Source organism: Nomia melanderi, chromosome 1 (assembly GCF_051020985.1).
Source record: "Nomia melanderi isolate GNS246 chromosome 1, iyNomMela1, whole genome shotgun sequence".
Lineage (NCBI taxonomy): Eukaryota > Metazoa > Arthropoda > Insecta > Hymenoptera > Halictidae > Nomia > Nomia melanderi.
In genome coordinates, this window is record NC_134999.1 from 21,933,778 (window position 1) to 21,960,207 (window position 26,430).

At 33.3% G+C, this 26,430-nt stretch overlaps 2 protein-coding genes across 14 annotated transcripts in view; one reads left to right on the top strand and one right to left on the bottom strand.

Annotated features, from left to right (window-relative positions):
• The window catches only part of LOC116426840 (uncharacterized), a 143,852-nt gene extending 141,342 nt beyond the window's left edge, over positions 1 to 2,510 (top strand). For all 7 annotated transcript variants that reach the window (XM_076369117.1, XM_076369116.1, XM_076369122.1 and 4 more), the window contains 2 exons: positions 1,528 to 1,726; positions 2,331 to 2,510. In XM_076369117.1, coding sequence (XP_076225232.1) covers positions 1,528 to 1,726; positions 2,331 to 2,379 — 248 coding nt within the window. In that variant the 3' untranslated portion in view covers positions 2,380 to 2,510. The remainder of the gene's footprint in view (positions 1 to 1,527; positions 1,727 to 2,330) is intronic.
• Positions 2,511 to 2,577: 67 nt separating this feature from the next.
• The window catches only part of LOC116426839 (uncharacterized), a 207,904-nt gene continuing 184,051 nt past the window's right edge, over positions 2,578 to 26,430 (bottom strand). For 6 of the 7 annotated variants that reach the window (XM_076369098.1, XM_076369114.1, XM_076369104.1 and 3 more), the window contains 4 exons: positions 15,075 to 16,785; positions 12,439 to 12,998; positions 3,234 to 3,354; positions 2,578 to 2,997 (listed from right to left, as the gene is read on the bottom strand). In XM_076369098.1, coding sequence (XP_076225213.1) covers positions 2,961 to 2,997; positions 3,234 to 3,354; positions 12,439 to 12,998; positions 15,075 to 16,785 — 2,429 coding nt within the window. In that variant the 3' untranslated portion in view covers positions 2,578 to 2,960. Of the gene's footprint in view, positions 2,998 to 3,233; positions 3,355 to 9,397; positions 12,036 to 12,438; positions 12,999 to 15,074; positions 16,786 to 26,430 lie in introns of those variants that run through there. The other variant, XM_076369109.1, reaches the window with a different exon arrangement.

Genomic DNA, 26,430 nt, shown 5'->3' on the forward strand with positions numbered 1-26,430 from the left:
TGAGATCATTGAAATCGTTGAAATCATTGAGATCATTGAAATTATTAAAATCATCGAAATCATTGAAATCTAAAAATTATTAAAACTATTAAAATTGTTATAATCATCGAAATTATTGAAATCATCGAAATCATCGAAATTAAAAAATTATTAAAATTAATAAAGTTACTACATTTCAAAATTAAATAGATCTTAGAATAGTCCTCTTACTGATCTACTAAATTTTCAAGCTTATTTAGTACTTAGGTAGCCCCACATTCGTACCCTTCCCAAACCGCATAACGTTTTCAAAGACTTTCAGGATTCAAGTAGAAAAATTTCAAAGTCAAAAAAAATATCTACCATACTTTACTCCTGGCTACTTCGCAGCCATCAGAGTTCCATAAAAATCAGCGAATATTATGCAGATGTTCGTTGTAAATTCGCGTTATCGAGTGTTAATCCTGTCGTCGCGCTGCAGAACGTCTTATCCTCGCGCGTTCCTCGCTCCTAGGGCCGTCTGTTTACAGAAGATCGGCTCGCAAACAAGCAAAAATATCATCTTGAACGCAGCACCGGGTGCTGCTTAGAAATGGCAGCGGTTTCTTGCCATAACATTTACGCGCTTGCTCAACCGTTGTACGGGTTGTCGATAAATTGCTTCTGCATGTATACAAGCGGTCTCGAGTTTTACGCGCTCGTTACGGTGCCGCGGCGCCCGCAAACATAACCATGCCACCGTGTAAGATGCCGTGTTTCGTAGATACCGAGGAACATCGCGAGACGCAGCCGCGAGTTTCGAACGGTTTTATTTAAATTGGCGCGGTGCGATATCGCCGTTGCAATCTGATATGAAGTTCGTGCAATCTCCTCAATGGCTGCCAGCAATTTTTTGAACAGACATTTATGCATCCTCGCTAGTACAGGAAACTCGTTGTTAGTCATACCATTCTTTCAGTCATGTGAATTTTATAAATCAGTAGATGAGCAAGTTTCGATTCTAGAATTGGTTACTGTGATTTGATTTCTTGATTGAGTACTGGAGGAATTTTTAATACTTCCGAATTCTCCTCAGTTAGTTTTTAAAATGAGTCGTGGTGAAATTTGTTGAGTCAAACATTGGAAGTCTTGTTCCATAAGTTTATTGATATGAGAGAATAATGTATTTTGTAATGTGTTTTAGTTTTATAAAATTACATTGATTTCAGTGTTGGAATGCCTAACTTGCTTTTTTGAACAGTGATGAGAATAAAATTGGATTTTTCAGTTTTTGGAAAATTTCGTGATTGTATTTATCATTGTGCAAGGAAGGAAGTCTATTAAGTTCTTATCTTAATTGGTAATATGTATTAGTGAAAGTTCTTTGCGGTCTATTGAATACTTATGTAACGTTAAAATTCGAGATTTTAAATGTATAGTCAATAATAAATCCAATTCTATAAGTTGTATGTGAAATGCATCTGTTGACAGTCTATTGTCCATACGTTAACTCTATTCTGTAAAAGTTTGATTATCTATTAATAATTTATTACTGATCCTCTGTTACAGGTATCTTTATAAAGTCGGTGTTGCCAGGTGGTCAAGCCGCAGAAGATGGCCGATTGCGTGCAGGCGACGAGATATTAGCAGTGAATGGCCATGTCTGTCACGACTTAACCCATAGAAAAGCTGTTCAACTTTTCCGTAACATTAAAACTGGACCAGTTGCCTTACATTTGTGCAGACGCATGAAAAATAAGGAATTACAGTAAGTACGCTAGTGTTTAAACATAATTAATAAGTAAAATTTGCGAAAAACTGAAACCTATATTTCAATATAATCACTACCGTCAACGCCTATTCAGCCTTGGTTATTCTACGCCTACTATAACAATATTAAGAAGATTTGTACAAATCAATGTTCATCAGTTTTACTAACCTTTAAATAATCTTCTACAAAATATGCATTTCCCATAAAGATATAGTAGCTTCGCAGTTAAAAGATTTCGAAATAACGAATTACAGTTCTCACACTAAAACACTCAACGCGTGCAATTAGAATGAATGTTTTTAAAGTCGCTATTAATCATTCGTATTACCTTGACTTTCCTCTATTACATATCAAAGCGTATATTGATATTTTCACTTGAATGCATAATTTACCGTTTAATGACATTGCTAGACTATCAATTTTATTAAAGTTCCACGACACTAGATTAAATCTAACGATAATCAAAAATCTAATTTCACTTAAAACACTTATTTTGTAGAGGAATGTTCACAACGTATTCATTCGTTAACATTAACGTATACTAATTAAAGAGAAGAGGACCCAGGAAAGAGCGTAAATAACCTATAACCTTACGTTCCAGGGCAACGAAGGCTAAATCGTGCACAGACCTCTTACTCGTCGACACGTGAAGAGAAGCATTGTACAAGAAGATTGTAAAAAGAAGCCTCTGTCACTTTTGTAAAAATAAATCCGGGACTTGTACATATTGTAAATTTGTAAAGTTTCGTAGCAATAAAATTCTTATTTAATAATTGTTCAATTCGATGTCGTTGTTCATTCCGCAAGATACATTTGCAATGTAGTAGTAGTATTAGTAGACCTCAAAAGCACCTTAAAAGTACGTCCTCTTTATTGTCCTCTATAATAAAAAAATGATCGCATACAATGGATTCACGTTGCTTTAACGTATTTGTATAAAATCTTATAGTCATATAATAATAGTAATAATAATAATAATAGCAATAATAATAATATTAATAATAATAATTTTCAATAATAATATTAATAATAACCACTTTATAATATAAACTTAATACTACGCAACTGCGACACCGCGATAAATAAATTAATCGAAACAAACATCAAAGATCGTAGATTCGTTCTGATAGACTAGAATCCTAAAACTTCGTACGGAGCGAAACGGCAGGTCGCTTAGAATTAAATTGAAAGAGCACTTCCGGTGGGCAGTTTCATTCGTCTCGCCTACCCTTCAGCATGCCGCGGATTTTTGTGTGGGTTTTGGATACCTGAAACATTAAATGCACATTTCTGGGTAAGTTATCATGTAATTACTAATGAAAGAAGAGGTTAGGTTCCTTCAGTTGGTAGTATATAAGGTAATTTATGATTTATGTGGGATTTGCTTTTTACTATGAAACAATGTAAGGTAAACGCACCAGTACTTGACTTGTTAAAAAGAAACTGTCTGCGTAAATTGTAAACGCTTGCTCCTTTATAGTTATAAATTTATATGAATATTTACCTGTGTCTTCGCGTGACTTCCAGTTCGATAGGACCCTCCCTAACTGCTTTGAACAATTCGATAACCTCTTGATGTGTGTAACCACGCAGAACCTTCCCATTTAAACTTAATATCTCGTCACCTGAAACAAGAAATGACAACAGTTCTATGAGTGATAGTTTTAAGTGAAAAATACAGTTGAAGAAAATTTTTTTTGGTGTTGGAATTACTATCGTTACACCGGTATCTACTTATTCATTTCTAATTGTAAGTGGACCATTATTAACACTAGAACTACCAAACGGGTCAAAATGACCCATTCCTTGATTTTTTCTTTCGCAATTACTGAATCTCTTTGAGACATTACTAAAGAAGCTGATTAAGTAATCCCTAAGTTGAAATTTAAACCACTTATTTACGTATTTAGTAAATATTAATATCAGTCGTTTCTTAACTTTTTTGTTAACTCTGTTCTTAGAGAATTTAATATTCGAAGTGTCCCCTCGCAGGGGACTTTCGAGTGCAAAGGATTAATATTTAATAATTCAAATAAATATTGATCCTTTATGAATGTAGAAACACTTTTTGATAATTATTAAGAAAGAAATTGAAGAAAAGAAATTGAAAGGCAACAGGTTAACATTGTTTGTAAAATTATACAACAAAGCAGTACTTATTTTGAATGATCAAATTTGTCAAATATAGACCAACATTCATGCAATATGTTTTTAGTAGCCAGAGTGTCTTCGGTCCGTGCACTCAACAGCTACCCACTGGTTTCAAAATACATTCGTACGTCTTCTCCGTCTTTACAATACCAAGCTAAGAATAAAAAGTGGGAAATGTGTGAATAAGTCCCGAAAACCAGTCACCAGTTGTCATAACTATTATTTCCACTGCAAAGGTCTTTAACCTGAGAGGCAACAGATTTATTAATGTCAAACAACCATATTTATATTAATAATACAGTACAAGAAGAATAATTATAATTTGAAGCAATTATCATTTATGAAATTCAAGTAGTATGTTAATAAATACAAATACAAGTACAAAATTACAAAGTGTACAATTAAATGCAAGAATCTTTAAGTCAATAAAAATTTTTAAAAAATGATCAAAAGGCACATAAACTAACTCACTTCCGGTGATTACCAATGTTTCTATTTTCTGTTAATTAATTATCATTCCAGATGAAACTTTAACCACGTTAAATAATTAACATTTAATTAACACTTAATGGAAAGTCTAATGTTACTTTATGTTACTATACACATTAAATCTTAACGTTACTTTATACATTAAATTTTGAAAATATATATTTTTATATTAACATTTGTACTAAAATAAATTGCGTAAGAATTCATTTTCAAATAAATTTTTTTCTACTTTAAAAATAATTTAAAATTCATAAACCCTTATGTGGGTCATCGATTCCTAGCATAACTTTCTTCTGGGCCCTAAGAGGATGGAGGGGGAAATACAAGAACAATTTAAATTAAAATAATTCAACCGTAGCTAACCGATCAGTCGTTTCCAGCGCCAAGAAAAGTGCGTCGCGATCATTAACACTAGGTTTACCATGCGGGACATTTTGACCCGTTTCGAACTTCGCGAGGCAGATGACAGAAACCATTTGCAGTGTTCTCGCGATTAGCACCCGAAAACCGGGACTGCGGCAGGGCACTAACCGTGCAGTGTTGATGATTCGAGATCGAGATAAGATACGAGCCGACTGCTGTTTGCCCTCAGTGGAGGAGGACAGCACCAATGAAAGAGCGAGACGCTAGACCTTCAGAACGATCAAAAGAACCAGATGAATCAGGGGATATTAACACGTTCGCTGTCACGAAAAGCTTCGGCGTTTTATGCATTGTTTTTTCTTTTGCAGCGAAGATACAAAGAGATGATTATCAATTGTTTGGTACTACAGTTCTTAAGTTACATTATTATCTGTTTATTTACGCTGTTATGATTATGTTAAATCGGTGAAACCAGTCCGATTCCCACCGTGTTTGGACTCATTTTAATCAGGAAAATTTCAGAAATCCGTCGGTACCGTAATTGAGAAGGTAACGTTAAAATTACTGTAATTGAAATTTTCTCCAATGCACGAGTATATTTGACGTGTACGGCGTCGTTTTGATTTCATTCATTTCAATCTTACTTTCTCAAACGTAGTGCCAACTGATTGTTGAGATTGTTCTGGTTTTAATTTTTTTGATGACTCATCGGACAAACCGAATTTTGTTGGATATATGAGACAGAAGAAGGATAGTGGAGCTTATTAAGAAGAATTATTAAGAATTATTAAGAATTATTAAGAATCATTAAGAATCATTAAGAATCATTCAGAATCACTCAGAATCGCTCAGATTCATTAAGAATCATTCAGAATCACTAAGAAATACTAAGAATCATGCAGAATCATTCAGAATTACACAGAATTATTAAGAATCATTCAGAATTATTAAGAAGAATCTTGATTTCTCAGTTTCCGGGTAATGAAACATACTATTTCGAGTACATGGGAGTTCTGACGAGTGTTTACGTCGCAGTGTTAATGCAGAACTAGCAATTAAACCACAGACTAAAAATTACACATCATCCTAGGGCCGGTACGCAACGTGTCAACGTCGCGTCGAATTTCGCAGACACGCGTGTCGTCTCGTCTCGTCTCGTAAGCGATTTTTGCGGGCTGCCGGCGCGGTAGGTGGCAGCACGTTATATAGGCGGTTTCACGCAGGACGTTTCGAGTTTCAACCGATCCCGACAGTTTTTACGAGCACTAGAACGTCGCGGTTTCCTCGTGCCACTGCACCCTGCCGCATGCTCGTGTAACGGATTGCTGGTCGCGGCAATTGCATAAGCGCAGGAGCAACGCGAGGCTCTTCCTTGCTATATAATGAAATATGGATATTTCATGATAGTTAATATTCTGGATAATAATTGTATTTGAATATAATTTTTAAATATGGATTGGAAACTATGAAAATCTAAGTTTATTAAAATTTTGTAAAGAAATTCTGAAGATTTATTTAATGCACATTGAATTATATAAGTATATATATAATAAATAATATATATATACAATTAATTAAATAATATATATATATATTTAATTAATTATATATACTTATATAATTACATAATTAATTAAATAACAATATGTAAGGCATTTCATAGATAAGAGACGTTTAAGTGTTGATAGGTTTTATATTTTATATAAAATTTATTTATTTATTTATTTATATATATATATTTATTTATTTATGTATATATATTTATTTATATATATAATATATATTTAATTAAATATATATATATTATTTAATTAATTATACATATACTTATATAATTATATAATTAATTAAATAGCAATATTTAAAGAATTTATTTTTCTAATGCAAATGGCTAAATTCTAAAGAAAAGGTAATACCACTACAACAGTGTCATCAAAGTTACTATAAAAACCAAACATTGATTACGAAATAAGCTCGAATGATTAACGGGCGTGAAATCATCCTTACATAACACAATGACAGTCCGCACACACCGTGACGCGAGTGATTATACCAGATTAGCTGAATTAAAATATGGAAACCTCTGGCATTCACCGTGCTCAGCTGTTTACCCAACAAATTATAACCTCTTCTGTCACTTAGAGCTGTCTCCTTGGAACGAGACGTTCAATAGCGTACGTATAATAAGAAGTGATGATCGCAACAGTGGAAGAATTTATTCAGTGGAAAAGTATTGATTCTTGTGGAATTGGAATTATCAGGTATTATCATGGGTAATTAGAAAAATTGGACCGTTTATTTTGAAAATTTTTTATTTTGAAAATGTCCATTTTTTGTTGTTTCGAGGAAATTATAGGTTAGTATATTAGTCAATTGGAAAATATTAATTATATCAAGTCTGGCAATGTTTATAATTGATCAATATGTAATTTACTGTAAATGGACTTAAACCATTTTCATAATTAGTTAATTGTAAGAATCATTTAATTTCGATTGTGAATAATGAAATATCACTTGAAATATATTTTATTTATAAATAATAACAAGAAATAAACTGGGAGTAGTGTTTTTTATTTTAAATCTTAATATCCTCTCTTGCAATGTGGCCAAAAGTCCTTGAAGTCTTTATTGTGCAAGAAAAGCTCTAAAGACGATCCGGCAGATGAAAAGTTTATTATTATTATTTATTATTTATTATTTATTATCTACTATCTATTATTTATTATCTACTATTTATTATTTATTATCTATTATCCATTATCTATTATCTACTATTTATTATTTATTATTTATTATAAATAATGAACTAACAAAAGATGTATAATATTAAATAAATTAAATATCGAGTAAACAAATTAATCCAATGCTATGCAACAGGTTGGCCACCCCTGATCTAGAGACATTAGTAAACGACCTAACGCCAATGTCACTTCCCAGCCGATTTCGTATTCCCCTAGACTACTCTATGGTTAATTATGCTTCTTCCAATGGGGCACGCCGATGTGACGCAACACTCGTACAGCTTGCGAATCGTTGCCAGGTAAACGAGAAAACGGCAGAAAAGATGGCGTTGACAACGCCGACGAGCTGGCATGCGGGTTGCAGAAGACCAGTTTCCAACCTTTGTGCTATTGTGACTCGCTAACATGTACGTGCCGGACCGTTTTTTAAAGACTTTCAGTTCAGGATGAATGGGTCGTATGTGACCCACACTTTTACGATGAAATAAAATTGAATAAACGTAGTGTACGTGATATTTACATATCTATATTTGAATCTACAATGAATTTTTGACAAATTCAGCATGGGTCATATATGACCCACACTTTTATAATGAAATGAAATTGAATAAACGCAGTGTACATGATATTAAGATGACTATATTTGACTCTACAATGAATTTCTGAAAAATTCCGCATGGGTCATATATGACCCACCTTTTTATAATTAAATAAGATGACTATATTTGACTCTACGTTACGTTACGATGTTTATTTATTTAGAGATCACGATATTAACATTAATTTTTTATTAACAATGTTGGCACCTCCCTATCGTTTAGATATTATGGTATGAACATTAATTTTTTATTAATAATCTTGGCACCTCTCTATCGTTTAATATATATAATAATACAGACACGTTCAATAATAATAACTTTATTACAAAATAAATATTACTTGACTGTATTTGCACTGTTATTTATTTAAATATCATGATATTAACATTAATTTTTTGTTCACATCTCTGACGCCTGCCAGGTTGGAAACCGCGGGCCGAGGTAACGACACGACGCGGAAAGTGCGAGATGGCAGGCCGCTGTTTAGAAATGCGCGCGACGTTAGGTGTCGGATTAAAGATTCGAGATGTGTCCGAGGTGTTCACGGTGTGAATGCACGAGCAACGAGCGTACGTGACGCATTGGCACGCTCCTTTTCCGCTTGCTCCTCCGCCGTTACCGGCGGATCGTGTTTCCAATATTTCCATCCCGAAACGGTGAACTATGTTGCTATCGAACGACATTCTTGTAGTCTACCATACTAAGTGTCCTGTATGTTCGTAGGAAGTATTATCATTATTATTATTATACTATGCACACTGAGTGTCCTGTACATCCATAGTAAGTATTATTATTATTATTATTATTATTATACAGGGTGTTATGCACACTAAATGTCCTGTATATTTGTAATAAGTATTATTAATATTATTATTATACTATGCACACTGAGTATCCAGTATGTTTGTGGTAAGTATTATTACTGTTATTACTACCCAACTTAACCTAACCTAATGTTACATCTTACCTCACTAAATACTCTGTATATTCATAATAGCTATCGTTACTATTATCACTATGTAATTCAACTTAATTCCACTCAACTTAACTGAATTTAACTTGACATAACCTAATGTTGTATTCTACCCCACTATGCATTCTGTGTATTAGTAATAACTATTGTTACTATTATTACTATTTAACTTAACTCAACTCAATTTAATTTAATTTAACTCAACGTAACCTAATGTTATATTCTACACCACTAAACATCCTGTATATTCGTAATAGCTATTGTTACTATTATTACTATTTAACTCAATTCAACTCAACTCAACTCAATTTAATTTAATTTAATTTAATTTAATTTAATTTAATTTAATTTAATTTAATTTAATTTAATTTAATTTAATTTAATTTAATTTAACTTAACCTAACCTAACGTTACATCCTAACCTACCAAGCACACTGTATATTGGTAACAATTATTATTATTGTAAATGTTACATCCTACCCCACTAAGCACCCTGTGTATTCGTAATAACTACTATTACTATTATTATTATTATTATTATTATTATTTGCTTTGTTTTCTCGCTTTTTATCTGGTTGTACTACATCTGTACAGGTTTATACCATAATCTTGTATACATAGAATATTGATCTAATGCATATTTAATACTGATCTAATGAACATTGATCTAAATTTGTATAAATAGAATATTGACATGATAAATATTTAATATTGATCTCAACTTGTATAAATACAACATTGATATAATAAATATTCAATATTGATTTAATGAATATTGATCTAATCTTGTATAAATAAAATATTGACATGGTAAATATTTAATATTGATCTAATTTTCTATAAATACAATATGGATATAACAAATATTTAATACTGATCTAGTGAATATTGATTTAACAAACACTAATCAATAAATAACAAAAAAATTCCTACCTTAAATATTTACATACCACTATTCTACCCTCATACAACCCAATAAAACACATAACCTAATCAACTGTATTCCTCTTGCTCCACACAAAATCCCACCCTCTTTTCATCAGAACTCCCATATATCAACCGTACCATCCATCCCTGCACAGGCGCGCAAAGAATCCACGATTGCGTCACGAAGAAAGGAACGGTGACACGGTGGATTACGTTCCAGATACGTAACACTTTAAAAGGAGCACCGGAGGTCATCGAGGGATACTCGATGATCATCTAGGCTCAGCTGCATCGGTAGCTGGCATTATTATTAACAATCTATTATTATTGTTATTCTTATTATTAACAAACAATCTTCCCAAAGAAATAAATTCAAAATCTATTAAATTTTATGAAATTAATAAACCGTTTTCAAAATTTGTAGAATTTTATAAAATACTTCAAATTCATTAAATTTTATTAAATTAATAAACCATTCTTAAACTTCCCAAAACGTTTCCAAAACCATCCATCTACATCCCCCAAATCCAAAAACCCAAAAACTACACGTTTCAAGAATTTCAGCATAAAAGGACCTTATCCAAAGAAATAAATTCAAAATCTATTAAATTTTATGAAATCGATAAACATTTATTTTCAACATTTATCGAATTTTATTAAATTTTATTAAATTAATAAACCATTCTTAAAATCTATCGAATTTTATTAAATTTTTCAAGTTCTTTAAATTTTATTAAATTATCAACTACTCTCAAAATTTATCGAATTTTATTAAATTCTTCAAATTCTTTAAATTTTATTAAATTAATAAATCATTCTTAAAATCTACCGAATTTTATTAAATTAATAATTCGCACCTCCCTATCGTTTAGATATCATGATATTAACATTAATTTTTTATTAACAATTTTGCCACCTCCCTATGGATTACGTTCCAGATACGTAAGACTTTAAAAGGAGCAGCGGAGGTCATCGAGGAAATCTTGTTGATCATCTAAGCTCAGGTGGATCGATCGCCGGCTATTTTCGAGCGATTGTCTCGGCTGCCGGGAATTCTATTGTACTTAATTGATCGCCGGGCAATTATCGAGCGGCGCTTGCGATTCTGAAAGGAGATAAGGGAATGACGTCGATAATGACGGATGACAGTAGAGGGATAAACGTTTCTGAGAATTTGTTTCTTTGGATAAGGTTCTCTGGTGATGAATTTCTTGAATCGTGTGATCTTTGGGTTTTTATATTTTTGGAAATGTTTTGGGAAATTTTGGAATAGTTTATTAATTTAATAAAATTCGATAGATTTTGAGAATGGTTGATTAATTTAATAAAATTCGATAGATTTTGAGAATGGTTGATTAATTTAATAAAATTTAGTGAATTTCAAAATGATTTATTATTTTAATAAAGTTTAACCAATTTTAAGAATAATTTATGAATTTAGTAAAATGTAATAGATTTTAAGAATGATTTATAATTTAGTGAAGTTTAATCAATTTTAAGAATGATTTATTAATTTAGTAAAGTTTCACCAATTTTAAGAATGATTTATTAATTTAGTAAAGTTTCAGTCATTTTAAAATTACCTTCTCAATTATAGTACTGATGGATTGCTGAGATTTCCCTGATTAAAGTGAGTCCAAACACGGTGGGAATCGGACTAGTTTTACGAATTTCGTGTAATTTTCGAAATTAAAGGCTCGTTTCCATGAAATCGAGAACCTAATCCGATATACGTCGTGTTTGGACTCATTTTAATCAGAAAAACTTCAACAATTCATCAGTACTACATTTGAGTAGCTAATGTAAAATTACTGCAATTGAAATTTTCTCCATTACATGTTTATCTGTCTCCACGGTATCTCTTTAACATATATCTGTCCATTGGGATCACGTTATACTGAACTCTTAACAGTGACCAGTAGAAGAGTACGGTTGAGCCAGTAAAATTTATCCGAGCAGATTTCTACAGAATTTAACCTTTCACCAATGGCAGAACTGGCCGCCAAGCTGTTGTACCTCTGTACGTCAAGATTCGACGTGGTCTGCATATCATAAATGTAGCACTGTAACGTAACAATTACGTTACATTGGATTATAATGTGCATAGCTATCGATGATAGAAAGAATTGTGCAGCTATAGTGGTGTTGTACCGTCCAGAAAGATGATATACGATAGTTCTAGTGTTAAATAAAATATTAAGTTATATTCAGGTTTTTTAAAATTTCATATATTTCGATATTGTTTCTTAATGTTTTCGGTGCTTTGTCACGTATACAGCTATTGTCGACCATGTGTCAAAAATATTTTGTCACAAAAATTCACGCGTACCACACGTGGTACGTGACGCGAAAATAGTTCATGTACCACCGGTGGTACGTACGTTCCATGCGAGACAAGCATGTACCACCGGTGGTACATCCCGTCGTGAACGTGTCAAACACTCACTAAACGCAATAAAAACCTACCTTGAAACAGCGACTTGGAGACGTCAGCCTGGCCGCCGGGGAAGACCCTCCTGACGAAGATGCCCATTTCGCCCCGAGGACTGTCCCTGCCCCCCACGACACTGAAGCCCAAGCTGGGCTTCCCGTAGCCCTTCTCGAACTTGGCGACGTGCCTGGTCAGGTAGTGCTGCGGCTCCGCGGTCGACTCGAGGCCGTTCTCCGCGCCCTTTCGTTCCTTGGACAGGCAGGAGAGCGGCAGAAAATCCGGCCTCTTCGTCGACTGGACGTTCTCCTCGGCGGCCGCGCCGGACTTCTCCGACTGCGCACCCTGCTTCGCTTGGCCGTCGATCAACGACAGGTTCGAGAGGTTCTTCGCGTTCTCCAGGTACTCGTACTCCCCGGGCAGCGTCGGCGGGCTGACGTACACCTGGGGCACCGTCTCCTCGTACGCGGTGATCAAGCGGATCTTGTTGCCGGTGAAGGACTTCAGGAAGTCCTGCACCTCCTCCAGGCTCTCCAGCGTCCTCAGCTCCTTGCCCTCGACCTCCACTATCTCGTCGCCTAGTCTCAGTCTGCCGTCTCTGCAACAGTCAAGGTTTACTTGTTAGTTTTCGTGTCGAGGTGTTTTATGGTGGGAGTCATAAAATTATGATATATATCATATTGAGTTATCATATTGAATTATCATACTAAATTATCATATTGAATTATATTGAATTATCATACTAAATTATCATATTGAATTATATTGAATTATCATACTAAATTATCATATTGAATTATATTGAATTATACTAAATTATCATATTGAGTCATCATATTAAGTTATCATATTGAATATCTCTAATTCCCCTCTTTTCGACAATGTATTATTTAAATAAATAAATATTACAATATCATTTTGTAGTTACACTAATTTCTCTTATTTATTACCAGTTTATAATTATACATATAATAATAAACAAAAAGTAACTCTTCCTTTTTAGAATAATTCATAATAACGAAGTAAAGTAACACAATTTTCTATAAAAACTCGAAATGGGACACGAAGCAGCAGGAACTGCTTGAAATATTAATTACGTATTCATGAACTCAGTACAGATACAACTAGTGAATAGGTGCAGTGTGACAGTGGTTTCAATGGTTTCATAGTGGTGATGAGGTTCTTCAAGAGAAAGAAGGTCGAGGGTGGTCTCTGAGGAATTTATTAATTCTACGACATCAGACTTTTATATTAACGGAGTAAGGAAGCTTGAATCACGTTGGGAAAAGTTTAAATTATAATAGCTTCTGTGAAACTAAATAAATTTATTTTGTAAACTTTAAATATTATTACATGTAACAGCTGCAATTTACTTTTGGACAGTTTAATACAAATGTCCAATTTGGAAATAACCTTCAATCTTATTCAAAGTTCACTGAATATAGAATACTTGTCTAATTAACTAATAATATTATGTTATATTTATAAAATTAATATTTGTTGTGAAACATGAGGACTAATGACTGCATTTTGGATTCAATTTTGGAATACAATAATTGTAACATTTGGAAATTTGAATTTTATAAAATTTTAAAACCTTGATAAAAACTTTATAAAATTAAAAAGAAATTTTATTCCAAAACTGAATACATATATATATATAGGGTGAGTCATCTAACATTTGCGCCTCAAATATCTTTGTTGTTTTTAAAGATACGTCAAATATCTTAGGAACAAAGTTAAATGGTTCAGTGAGGCTCGTATAGTACCAAAAAGATTTTTGTTTTTGTCATTTTTTTAAAGATATCAAGATCACTTTCATTTTTCTAAACGGAACCACCCTTTTTTAAACACTTCCAGTGATAATCACTCAAGGTTATTCAAGGTAACGGTTATAATAATATTTAATATATTGTATCTCGTTTATTGTTCAGCTAAAAATGTTGTTACTGAGATATATTTATATTTACTTATCTTGCGGTAACTTGAGATTTGTGCTATTTGCATTGTGTGTATTCAATAAAAGTATTATTTATTGAAAATCCAACAATAATTTTCTTACTGCACAATATTTTATAAATTCTGTTTTTATTGTCTTTAGAATGAAATAAAATCCATGAGATCTACAATGTTTCTTGTGCCATTCAGTATTGTCCATGGTTAATGAATAAGATGCAGTGAACTCATAAAATTAACGTAGCGAGAGGCTAGCACTATTGAAGAGGCGCAACCTATTCAGAATTTACGTTCGTCTTGGCAGAGCTCAGATAATTCTTTCTTTTTTTGGAACGCTGACTGTCATTTCTAGAAAAACTGAAAGGAAACTTTTTGAGACGTCCAATTAAAAAGTATTGAAAGTACGTTAATTACTTCACTCAGAATGCTAGAGAAATATTAGAAATATTTAGAAAAATGTTTATATTTGTTTATATTATGAAGTTTATTTCTTTGTAAATATTACGGTATGAACACTAATTTATTATTAACAATTTCAGCGCCTCCCCTGGAAGCCACGCCTCCCATATTGAGAACTGCTAATTTAACCAAAAAGAAAATCATTTCCACAAAACTCTAAAGCACCCTTGCCCCTTCACCAAAATCCATCGTATCCACTAACACTAACACAAAACACACCTCAAATAACCAATTTACCACCATAAATTTAAGTACTCACCTATGCGCAATCCCATCGCTCTCCAGCTGCACAACAATATACCGCATCTCCCCCAGCCGCTGCTGTGCCAGTCGTATCCCCAAGCTCTCCTTCGGGTCCCTCTTCTGCAGCTGCACCAGTCGACACCGCCTTACCCTCTTCGGCGGCTGAATGATATCACTGAGAAACCTGGTCTTATCCTGCTGCAGTCTGATCCGGTGTGGCGAGATATCAAGAGACTTAGGTGGCGAGCTCTGCAAGCTCAACCCGTTTCCATAAACAGGGAACTGTGCATTCACCGCATCATCGTACGTCTGATGAATACTCGGCAGCATCCTGCCCGAGTTGCTCTGGTGCCACCTGAACCCGTCGATCCCATCTGTCAACTCGTTCCCTTCCCTAACCCTAGACTCCTGGCTCTCCTGCTCCTGACACTCACTGGGCGTCGAGCTCCTGATAGGCTTCTCCAGCTCCGAGTCCACCACGCTGCTGGTATCCGAGCTGTCAGTGCACTTCAAACTAACTCCCTCGTTCTCTGACGCAGCTGACTCGCCTCTAGGCCCATCGCTGTCATAGCCAGATTCGTTGGAGCTAACGTAATGAGAGGACAACCTCTGCTCTCCACTAGGCGCTGAGTTCCTCCTATGGTTCCTCAGCGTGGGCACCATGTCCAGGTCTACGTTCAAAGAAGACGTCTCTGAGAACCTGGTCTCGATCCTGTCCTGGCCATCGGGCTGGCTGCCTCTGAGGGACATGGGGCTGCTGTCGTAGCTGTAGCAGCCGATGTCCTCCTGCTGGAGGTTGTCCTCGATCCGCTCCAGCTGGCTCGGGTTCAGACTGTACCTGTCCTCGCAGCGGTTGGCACTCCTGAACTCCGCGTACGAGCCAGTCTTCGACGTGGAGGGCTCCTTTGGGTTCCCCCTGGCGACGCTCGATGTCCTCGAGCGCCGCCTGCCCAGCGTGGTCGTGCCGCTGTAGGCATCCTCTATTTTCAGCGTGGGGAAGTGCTCCTCGGACGCGGTTTTAAATAATCGTTCGTCCTTTGACAACGTGCTGTGACGTTCCTCGGGCAAGACGGAGAGTTTCGACCGCAAGAAGGCGTACGGGAAGCTGGACTTCTTAGCCTCCTTGAAGTCGCAGCTGCTGCTCTTTCTCATGGGTGACTCGTTCGAATGCTCGAAGTCGCAGGAGCTGAAGCTGCTGACGGATGGACTGCCTAAGGGGTACGTGGTGTCGTTGATGTCAAAGGCAATGTTCTGAGCCAGGTCATCGCAGGACACAGTCTTGTCCTTGCGACTGGAGATCTGGAGGTCGATGCCTTCTGATGGGTCATCGCCCTTCACGTAGGTGGGACTGGTGTTCAGCTGGCTCGTGCTGCAGCTTCTGAAGAGGTTCTCCTTGTCGGAGGACTTGAGTCTGTCGTCGATGTTCTGGGATCGCCTGTTGCCTCTCGCTGAGTTCAGCATGCCCGTGGAACCCATGCGGATGAAGAAGGACTTGAACGGGGATGGTGATCTGTGGAACGTTCCAGGTATTCTCTTTTCTTGCTTGGAGTCGGATGGTTGATCTGTTTTCGGAGCTACGTGGTTGTTGTTGGTGGCTGTGGTGCTGTTGTTGTTGCCACTGTTGTCGGACTTCTCTGAGATGGAGCAGATCGTCTCGCGGGAACCAGCCCGCCGGAAGGAGTCGATCTTCTTGCTCATCCTGCGGCCCCAGACACCGAAACTCGAGCCTGGAAGAAAGTGGAGAGAATGGGGATTTAGTGTTGCTGTTGTCGAATGTGGGATTTTGGTGGTTTAGCTGGTGTTGAGTAAATACTGTGTTGCGAGTCATTTAAAAGATGATGATGGATATTAACCCCTTGCTGTACAATGACAAGTGAGACTCGCGATGAAGATTTTTGGACTAATTTAAGAACAATCAATGCTGTTCGTTACCTACAGATCAAAGGAGACAACTATTTTGCAATTATCAATGTATTATCTTCAAATGAAATTTCCACTTGAAGTAGAATGGAAAATTTTGTTGCATTTCTTCAGAATTGTCGATAGTAAAATATTACATGAGCTTAGTAGCGAAAGTAAATAGTATGCCAAGGGGTTAATTATTACTTATTCTTTCTACAGCGGAGGTAAGAAGAAATATTAACTCTTTACAATCGAGAGATGATTTTCATTCACTACTTGATTCGATATAACAAAGTTAACCCCGTGCCCTATGAGTTCTTTCTCAACTCTGATTGATATTACTACTTTGTCAATAATTTATTGGGAAAAGAAGCATTTCCTATGCTTACGTTTGCTGTTAAGTATAATAATTGATTACAGAAGAATAATAGTTCAATCATATTGGAAATCTTCACCACGAGCCTAACACGTTGTTATAAGGCAAGCGGTTAAAAGTTCTTGTTTATTCTTCAGTAATGCATTGAACAAAAATAACATAACAGTCTACATAACATGTAAGTTGATTTAAGGTATGATTTTTCATGACCTGGACAAGTCGAAATACAACAGTTAAAAAATAAACTGCATTTCTGGGCACGATTAACATTTAAATGTATATGAAATATTTATTTTAGATTTTGAAAGAAATATTATTTTCCAAATATTTCTGAAATATTTATTTTAGATTTAAAAAGAAATATTTTATTTAAAATGTTTATTAAATATTTATTCTACATTTAGAAATTGTTTTTCAAATATTTATCAACTATTTATTTTATATTTAGAAAGAAATATTTTTCTTCAAATATTCATCAACGTATTTCACACAACGTGGAAACACATTTCCCAAAACATAAAATAGACATTAATTAAATACTAAAAATAAAATATTCTTCCCAACTTTCAAATTATTTCCCTTTTTTTCATTAAGATTAAACATAAAATAGACATTAATTTAATATTGAAAATAAAATATTCTTTCTTATCTGTTCCATGGGACGGGATGTACCACCGGCGGTACATGCTTATTTGCCTCATAGGACGGATGTACCACCAGTGGTACATGCTTATTTGTCTCATAGGACGTATGTACCACGTCATGGTATATACGTCACATGGGACAAACAGGAATGTACCACCGGTGGTACGTGAACTATTGTCGCGTCATAGCATTTAAATAACTGGTTACCGTAATTAACAAATTTATTTACTTTGTATACATAAGGGAACTATTCTCTGAGGTCTCAAGTGTAACACAAAGAAGAAAATAATTACATACATAATTTCGAATTAGCCACGTCAGATGGGAGAAAGTACAGCACCGCCCCGCGGTGGGTACGCTAAATTCAAGCGCCATCGCGAACGTGTGTTAACCCCATCCGCGGGCCACGTAACCGTTCTAACGGTAAACCGGCAGAAAAGGGGGCGGCTCGAAACATTTCCCGGAATCTGCGCCGGGGCTTCAGCTGCGCGCGTCGAATAAAGGGGCACAAGAAGAGCCGGTGGATGAGATGCCTGGCCATCCCGCGGCACGAAAAACCACCCGGCGGCATCCGCGTCCGCGTCGACATATGGTCGCCCCCAGGTACGCCGTGAAACTCGCGCCGACCAACAGACTCGGCAGAGCTGGTTCCGCGTATTTTGGGACTACTTTTTCGAGGTGTCGCCACGGCTAACGGGGCCGGGCCGAGGCCATTCGCTTCTATACCAGCGGTTTCCAACCTTTATGCTACTACGTCTTTCTAAACATTCTTTTTTTGTTTTCTATGTTTTAATGGGTGATGATGTTATCGGGTTTTGAGTGACAATGACTTTGTGAGGAAATAAATATTGTTTTAATAAATTTGTATGTTGCCATGTGAGGTTTAATTTTTTATTAACAATTTTGGCGCCTCTTATAACTTTATGTTGTACTTTACATTGAAAAAGAATATTTTATTTGCAATAATAAATTAATATCTATTTTATATCTTGGAAAATATATTTCCCCGTTATATGAAATATATATAGTTGATAAATATTAAAAAAAAAATATTTCTTTCTAAATATAAAGTAAATATTTGATATACATTTAAATGTTAAAAAGAGATTCGATCTTTTTTATATTAGATACATTGGATTCGATATTTTGTGCTACCAGAGTTACTTCGGTAAATTTGTAACAATTTTTTATTAACAATTTTGGCACCTCAACCTAACCTAACAATTACTTTGTTACAAAATAAACATTACTGCACTATTGCCTCCCCTGGCAATAGTCCTTGCCTCCCAGGTTGGAAACCGCGGTGCTACACGATTGTTAAGCTGCTCAGGTATCGGGAACACGTGTTCCGGCGATAATGCGCGGGACACCGTGCGCAGCGCGTTTGCTGGCAGCGTCACATATTCGTGACGGCCGTGATCCTGTATTTTACATAATAAAAATGAAATGAATCCTATAGATATTGTTATTATAAATCATAAATTCCTATAGATATTGTTATTAGAAATTATAAATTCCTATAGATATTGTTATTAGAAATTATTAATTACGACATTATATTTAGGAACTCGTTTCAGTTTTGTTTTTCTTTACTTAATGATAATGAAATTAATCCTATGAATATTGTTATTAGAAATTATAAACTATATTATGTTTAGGAACTCAATGACTTTTTTCAGTTTTGTTTTTCTTTGCATAATGATAATGAAACAAATCCTATAGATATTGTTATTATAAATGATGAACTATATTATATTTAGGAATTTATATATATATGTATGTATCATATTTTGAAACATATTTATTTGTTTAACGGTAAAACTACTGATTGATACAGAATTTCTGATTTCTGCTTTCTCGAATGACTAAAAAGATGACCGATGTTGTTTTTTTGAGAATTTATTTATATATGTATAATAAAATAATTAATCATATATATATATATATTATATTATTAAATAATTAAATTTTAATATAATATATATTATATTAATTTTTTTAAATTTTAGATTAAAATTTTTTAAATCTAATATAATTTAATATAATAACAGTTCAATTCACAATTCAGTTACCGTTAAATTAACGTCTCTAACGATTCCCCGCAGAATCATTAGTCACCTCAATAACTGCAAAAATGGAAAATCAAAAATTGGTGATCTTCAGCAATTAAATTAATTTTCGAAATTTCTCTACAGAAACTTCAAAACTGTATCTACTAAAACTTTAATTAATTTACAATTTGTATATTGTTAAATCAATTTCTTGAGCAATTTCTCATAGAAACATCTGTTGCCTTAATCATTGCAAAAAGAAAAAAATCAGGAACAGCTGATTTTGAGTAATTAAATTAACTTTTCGAAATTCCTCGAAAATTCGATTATTTTTGAAATTCCATTATAGAAACTTCAGAATTGAAACTTGAATCAATTCTCAATAACTGCAAAACTGAAAAATCCGAAATCGGTGATTTTCACCTGGTACTCCAAGCGTCGATGCAAACTACCCGTCAAACGAAGTCCCATTTAGAAACGCATCATACAGCCCGCAAAAACGGCAATTTCGCGTAGCCTGGTCCAACGCGTCGTCCACTCGGCAGAGAAACGTTCGCGTAGTCCGAGAGGCGCAACGAGATTCGCGTACGACCAGGCGGGGCGAATCGCCGCCTCCATTCGCGGAATAGTTTTCGACACGGGCCGCGCATAAGTGATCACGCGATCTGCGTGCGGCGCACGTGAATTGAAATTGTTTATTGGGTTAACGAGGTAACTATGGCGCGTGGTGGTTGGTTTGGCGATTTTGGCGGGAAACATTAAATGTATCTATGAATATTAGAAAAATATTATAGAAATATTCTAATAAATATTATAGAAATATTATAATAAATATTATAATATTAGAAAAATATTATAATAAATACTATAAAAAATATTACAACAAATGTTAAAAATTATATATATATTTAAATATAAATTCAATTAAACATAATTAAATATAATGTATATGCATAAATATAATAATATAAATTTTATTTATTTAATATTTATTCATTTATTATATACTTTATAGCTGATTATTATTATATGTTATTACAGTTATATATACATATATATAATAATAATAATAATAAATATAATAATAATTATTAATATGAGATTAATATGATAAAATAAATATTTGTATTAAAATATATTTATTTATATTGAAATATAAATATAATTAAATACATATATATAATAATAAATAAAACAATTATTTTAAATAAAATATTTGTTTTTATTAAATTTTGAATTATATCAATTTTTATTAAAAATGAAGTTATTAATAAAACAAATATTTTATTTAAAATAATTATTTTATTTATTATTATTATATCAATATTTTCGACATTTAATTATTAAAATTTTTTTTATCTAAAATATATATCCCAATTTCGTTGTTGCATTAATCGTGGCGAGAGTTGCGAACGGCGTAATATCGATTATTCATCTCGATTGAAAGCCGTCGGACATTGATATCAGCTGTAACCGTCGTCTAGACGCGTTCCCATCGGCCGATGCGAACTCAAAGATAAAAGGGAACAATGGAGAGGCCGATAAGTAATCCCTCGGATTAATCTCCGGGGAGGAAACCAGAAAATTCATTACAAGTCGAACGGCGCCGTGACAAGTGCGATGCCTTACGTTCTCATTAAGCCAGCGGTTTCCAACCTGGCTGACGCGACTGCCAGGGGCGGCGCGGATTATTGGTTGAGGGGTGCCAGAATTGGGAATACGAAATTATTGTTTATTGTAAGGTATATTGAATTATATTATATATATATATATAGTAATTATATTAAAATGTGTATATTATTATATTTATTAATATATAGGGAGGCCCAAAATTGTTAAAAAAAAATTAATGTTTATAGTATGATATCTAGAAATAAATACACTTTATATTGTAGGGTAACAGTAAAAATTCAGTGATATATATTTTATAATATATTTAATAATATATTTCAAAATATATTTCATAATATATTTCATAATATATTTCAAAATATATTTCATAATATATTTAATAATATATATAACCCATTTAATACAACCATACACAATTTCAAAATTAAGAATAAAGAAAATTTTATAATTTATTCATTCATTTTTTAATTTTATTATTATCTCGTTGCAAGTGAACGAGTATCATCCACGGTGCGCAGAATCGACTGCGCAGCCGGTGTATTTGCATGCGCGCCACCCGGCCCCAATGACGCGTCAGCGTCATTGCTATACCGTTGATTAATTAGCCGTTTGATTAATCAACTACGAAAGAGCCCTCGATGGGCTAATAATTACCTCGCGCGCACCGCTGAAAATGACTGCTGTCATCCACCGCGATCCGGCCAGACACATTGAATGCAAATTGAGGAAATTGGTTTCCGTGTCGGAACATGATTGAGAAGCTTTTTTGCGGGCAACGCGATACGAGTGTGATGGGACTCTGTGGCTCTGAGATGCTTGGGGGAGTTTGATGATCATTTCAGGTGAGTTCGAGGTTATGTTTCACATGTACCATGTGTGGTACCATTAGTAACTATGTAATTATATTGTTAATTATACATATTATGATTAGGGTTAATTATATAATATATATAGTAGGTTAAGAAATATTAATTACACAAAATTTTCTTTGATTTTAATTTTGACATTATATATGGTTATATAAAATGGGTTATATTGTGTATATATTATTAAATAATAATAATCCAATAAGTGATAATATATGATTAGAATTAGGTATTTAATATTTAGTAGATTAAGAAATATTAAGTAATATAGTGTATATTGTTATATCCTATATTATATATATTATTTTATATCATTTTACATATTATGTATTATTATTATTATCATAGCTATATGATATATATAAATTATAATTATTATTTATATATCATATTACATATAATGTATTATTATTATTATTATTATTATTATTATTTATTATATTTGCTATATTGTACTTAGAACTAGATGTCCGTACACATAGAATTTGGAAATTAGAAAAACAAAGAATTAAAATATATATCAACTAAATGGTGTGGAATAAATTCTTGAATTTGGTGTTGAGAAAGTGAAGAATGATTTATCTAATGAAGTTTATCAATTTAAAGCACATTTAGAAATAATGTTGTTAATATTCTAACTATTATTGATGTTAATAATAATAATTAATTTTAGTATTTTATAGTAGGTATAATGTACTATTGTTGTAATTATTGGTCTATTATGAAACAATTACTACTATTAATTATCATTAATATTAATAGTATCATTATTAACACCAATTATTAAAGCATTAATTACAGCATTACTATAGTACATTACACCCACTATAAAATACTGCAACAATTAACCCCATTAATTATCATTAGTATTAATAGTATCAGTATTAACACTAATTATTAAACCATTAATTACAGCATTACTATAACACATTACACCCATTATAAAATACTATTAATTACCATTAATATTAATAGTATCATTATTAACACTAATTATTAAACCATTAATTACAGCATTACTATAACACATTACACCCATTACAAAATACTGAAACACAATTATTAACGCCCATTATAATTTGTCTCATACTCATTACTATTATCCATATTATATCCTACAGGAACAACAATTACAATACAATTACGATAAAATAATATGTATTAGTCTCTTAATCTAATAACAGTGATTACGTAGTACCTCATTATTGAATATTATATGGATCAACGAGGAAGCACTTAAGTGCCACAGAAGTGAAGTGTTTAGTGAACCGAATAGGTGTTATAATTGATGTGAACAGTATCAGTAATTTGTATAATCCGGTCGTTTGGCCAAGTGCTTCCAAAAAGCGAGGATGCAATTAACTTTTTACGAGTGAAATTCATTACAGTGTAATGTTGCTGCAGCCAGATGTGTACAGTGAAGTTCAAAAGTTCCTGATTAGAGTGCTTTTAATTAATTGACTACGTACCATTAATATTGTTATAGACAGCTCTTGAAATTTTAATTAAAAATTATTTTCTCTGTTTAATTAGATTTTCTTTATTGAATTTTGGGCATTTCCAATAACGATTATAGTATTAACTGTATGAAATACCCAAAATTTAATTAGGAAAAATTAATTAAACGAGCAAAATAATTTTTAATTAAAATTTCAAGCTGCTGTCACTATGGCTGTAATTCATTAATACCAAAACTACCGAGTAGTTAAATTTGTTTTTCAAAATTCCTCTATAGAAACTTCAGTATTGAAACTTTAATCAATTTACAATTCAGTTACTGTTAAATCGATGTCTCTAACGATTCCTCAAAGAATCATCGGTCATCTCAATAACTAGAAAAATGGAAAATTTTTCGAAATTCTCCTATAGGAACTTCAAAATTGTATCTATTGAAACTTTAATCAATTCACAGTACAGTTTGCCTAGAAACACAGAAACTTCAAAATTAATTAGATACAATTCTATATGTTGAAACCATAATTAATTCACAATTCATTTTGCCTACTGTTAAATCAATGTCTCTAACAATTTCCCAAAAGAGACATCTGTCAGCTTTTTAATCATTCGAAAAAGCAAAAATCAGAAATGGGTCATTTTTGACCCGGTTATTAATTATGCATAAAGTCTCTAACAATTTCTCAGAAAAATATCTGTCATCTTTTTAGTCATTCGAAAAAGAAGAAATCAAATATGGGTCATTTTTGACCTGGTCAATAATTATGTGCATAATCACAGCATTCAAGGTTTAATGAGTGTCGCAATTATCCAATGTTCATTGTATCTATCATTTCAATGATCCCACAACTTATACATTTTCATAATTATGCCCATAATTTAATATTATAACTGATGCAATATTGGAGCCTACAGAGTTCAAAGGGTTAATAATAACAGTAATAACAAAAATAGTAATGATATTAATAAATAAAATATTGATAGTAACAATAATAACTATGATAGTAATGATAATAAAATAAAATGATAATAGTAGTAACAATGATAACACTGATAATAAAATAAAATGATAATAGTAGCTACAATGACAATAATCATAATAAAATATTAATTTAATATAAAGTAATGCAATGCGAAATAACATCTATGATAAACTCTGCTTTTTTATTCCGACGAAAATCAAATGGAAACTTTTGAACGCGACTGTACGTCCAGAGGGCACACGGATGCGCTATTCATGCGGATCGGAAAATCCGCGTTCCCCATCGCGGACAGCGCAGATAATGACGACGCATTAAAGTTTCAATTAATTAATCACATGATGCGTATCGTAGCGTATCGCAATAACGCCGACACGAACGGTCCGTTACGTTGTCGCACACTCAATAACGGGTATTCAGATGAAAGACACGGTTGGGAATACAATGTAAAAACTGTTCACTTCACGGTGAGGCTCGGTTAACTCTAATCGGACCACGATGTGACTTTGAGTGACATTTCAACTTTTTACTTAAATTTTTCGATTGCTTCGATTATAATTATTATTTCAATGAAATTTTTATTTTAACGTTACCTTCTCGAGTGTAGCACCGATGAATTGCTGACATTTTTCTGATTAAAATGAGCCCAAACACGACGTGAATCGGACTAGTTTATCGATTTCATGGAAACGAGCCTTTAGTTTCGTTAATTATGTTAAATGGGTGAAACTAGTCCGATCCCATCGTGTTTGGGCTCATTTTAATCAGCACAATCTCAACAATCCACTGACACTATGTTTGAGGAAGTAAGATTAAATCTATTGCAATTGAAATTTTTTTCATTGCATATTTTACTTTAGCTTTTCAATCATCGTACTGATGGATTGTTGAGATTTTTCTCGTTAAAATGAGTACAAACACGATAGGAATCGGACTAGTTTTACGATTTGATGGAAACCAGCCTTTAGTTTCGTTAAATCAGTAAAACTAGTCCGATTCCTATCGTGTTTGGACTCATTTTAATCAGCACAATCTCAGCAATTCACTGGCACTACATTTGGGAAGATAAATTTTTGTTCAGCAATTATTAATATCTTAAAAACATCGAATATTCGAAATGATTTTAAAAATGAATATTTCCACTTCAATACTATAATAAACATCTCAAAAAATTAAAAATAATTTGTTGCCACTATTTTTATAGAAATTAAATATCAATCGTGTTAAATACTCAGTTGCACTGATATTAAGGAATTATTAAAAGATTAACCCTCTGTAGGCTCATGTAATTTTGAAGTCACATATCAGTATACATTGGCATCTTCTTGATTTATTTCGTTTTACACTGAAAGTGGTGAATAAAATAAAGTAATCAGTTAACTTCAACTTTCGTACGCTCAGACGTGGAAGTTCAACGTCATTGTAATTTGAATGTTACAAAATATATTCGTTCGATGAAATTATT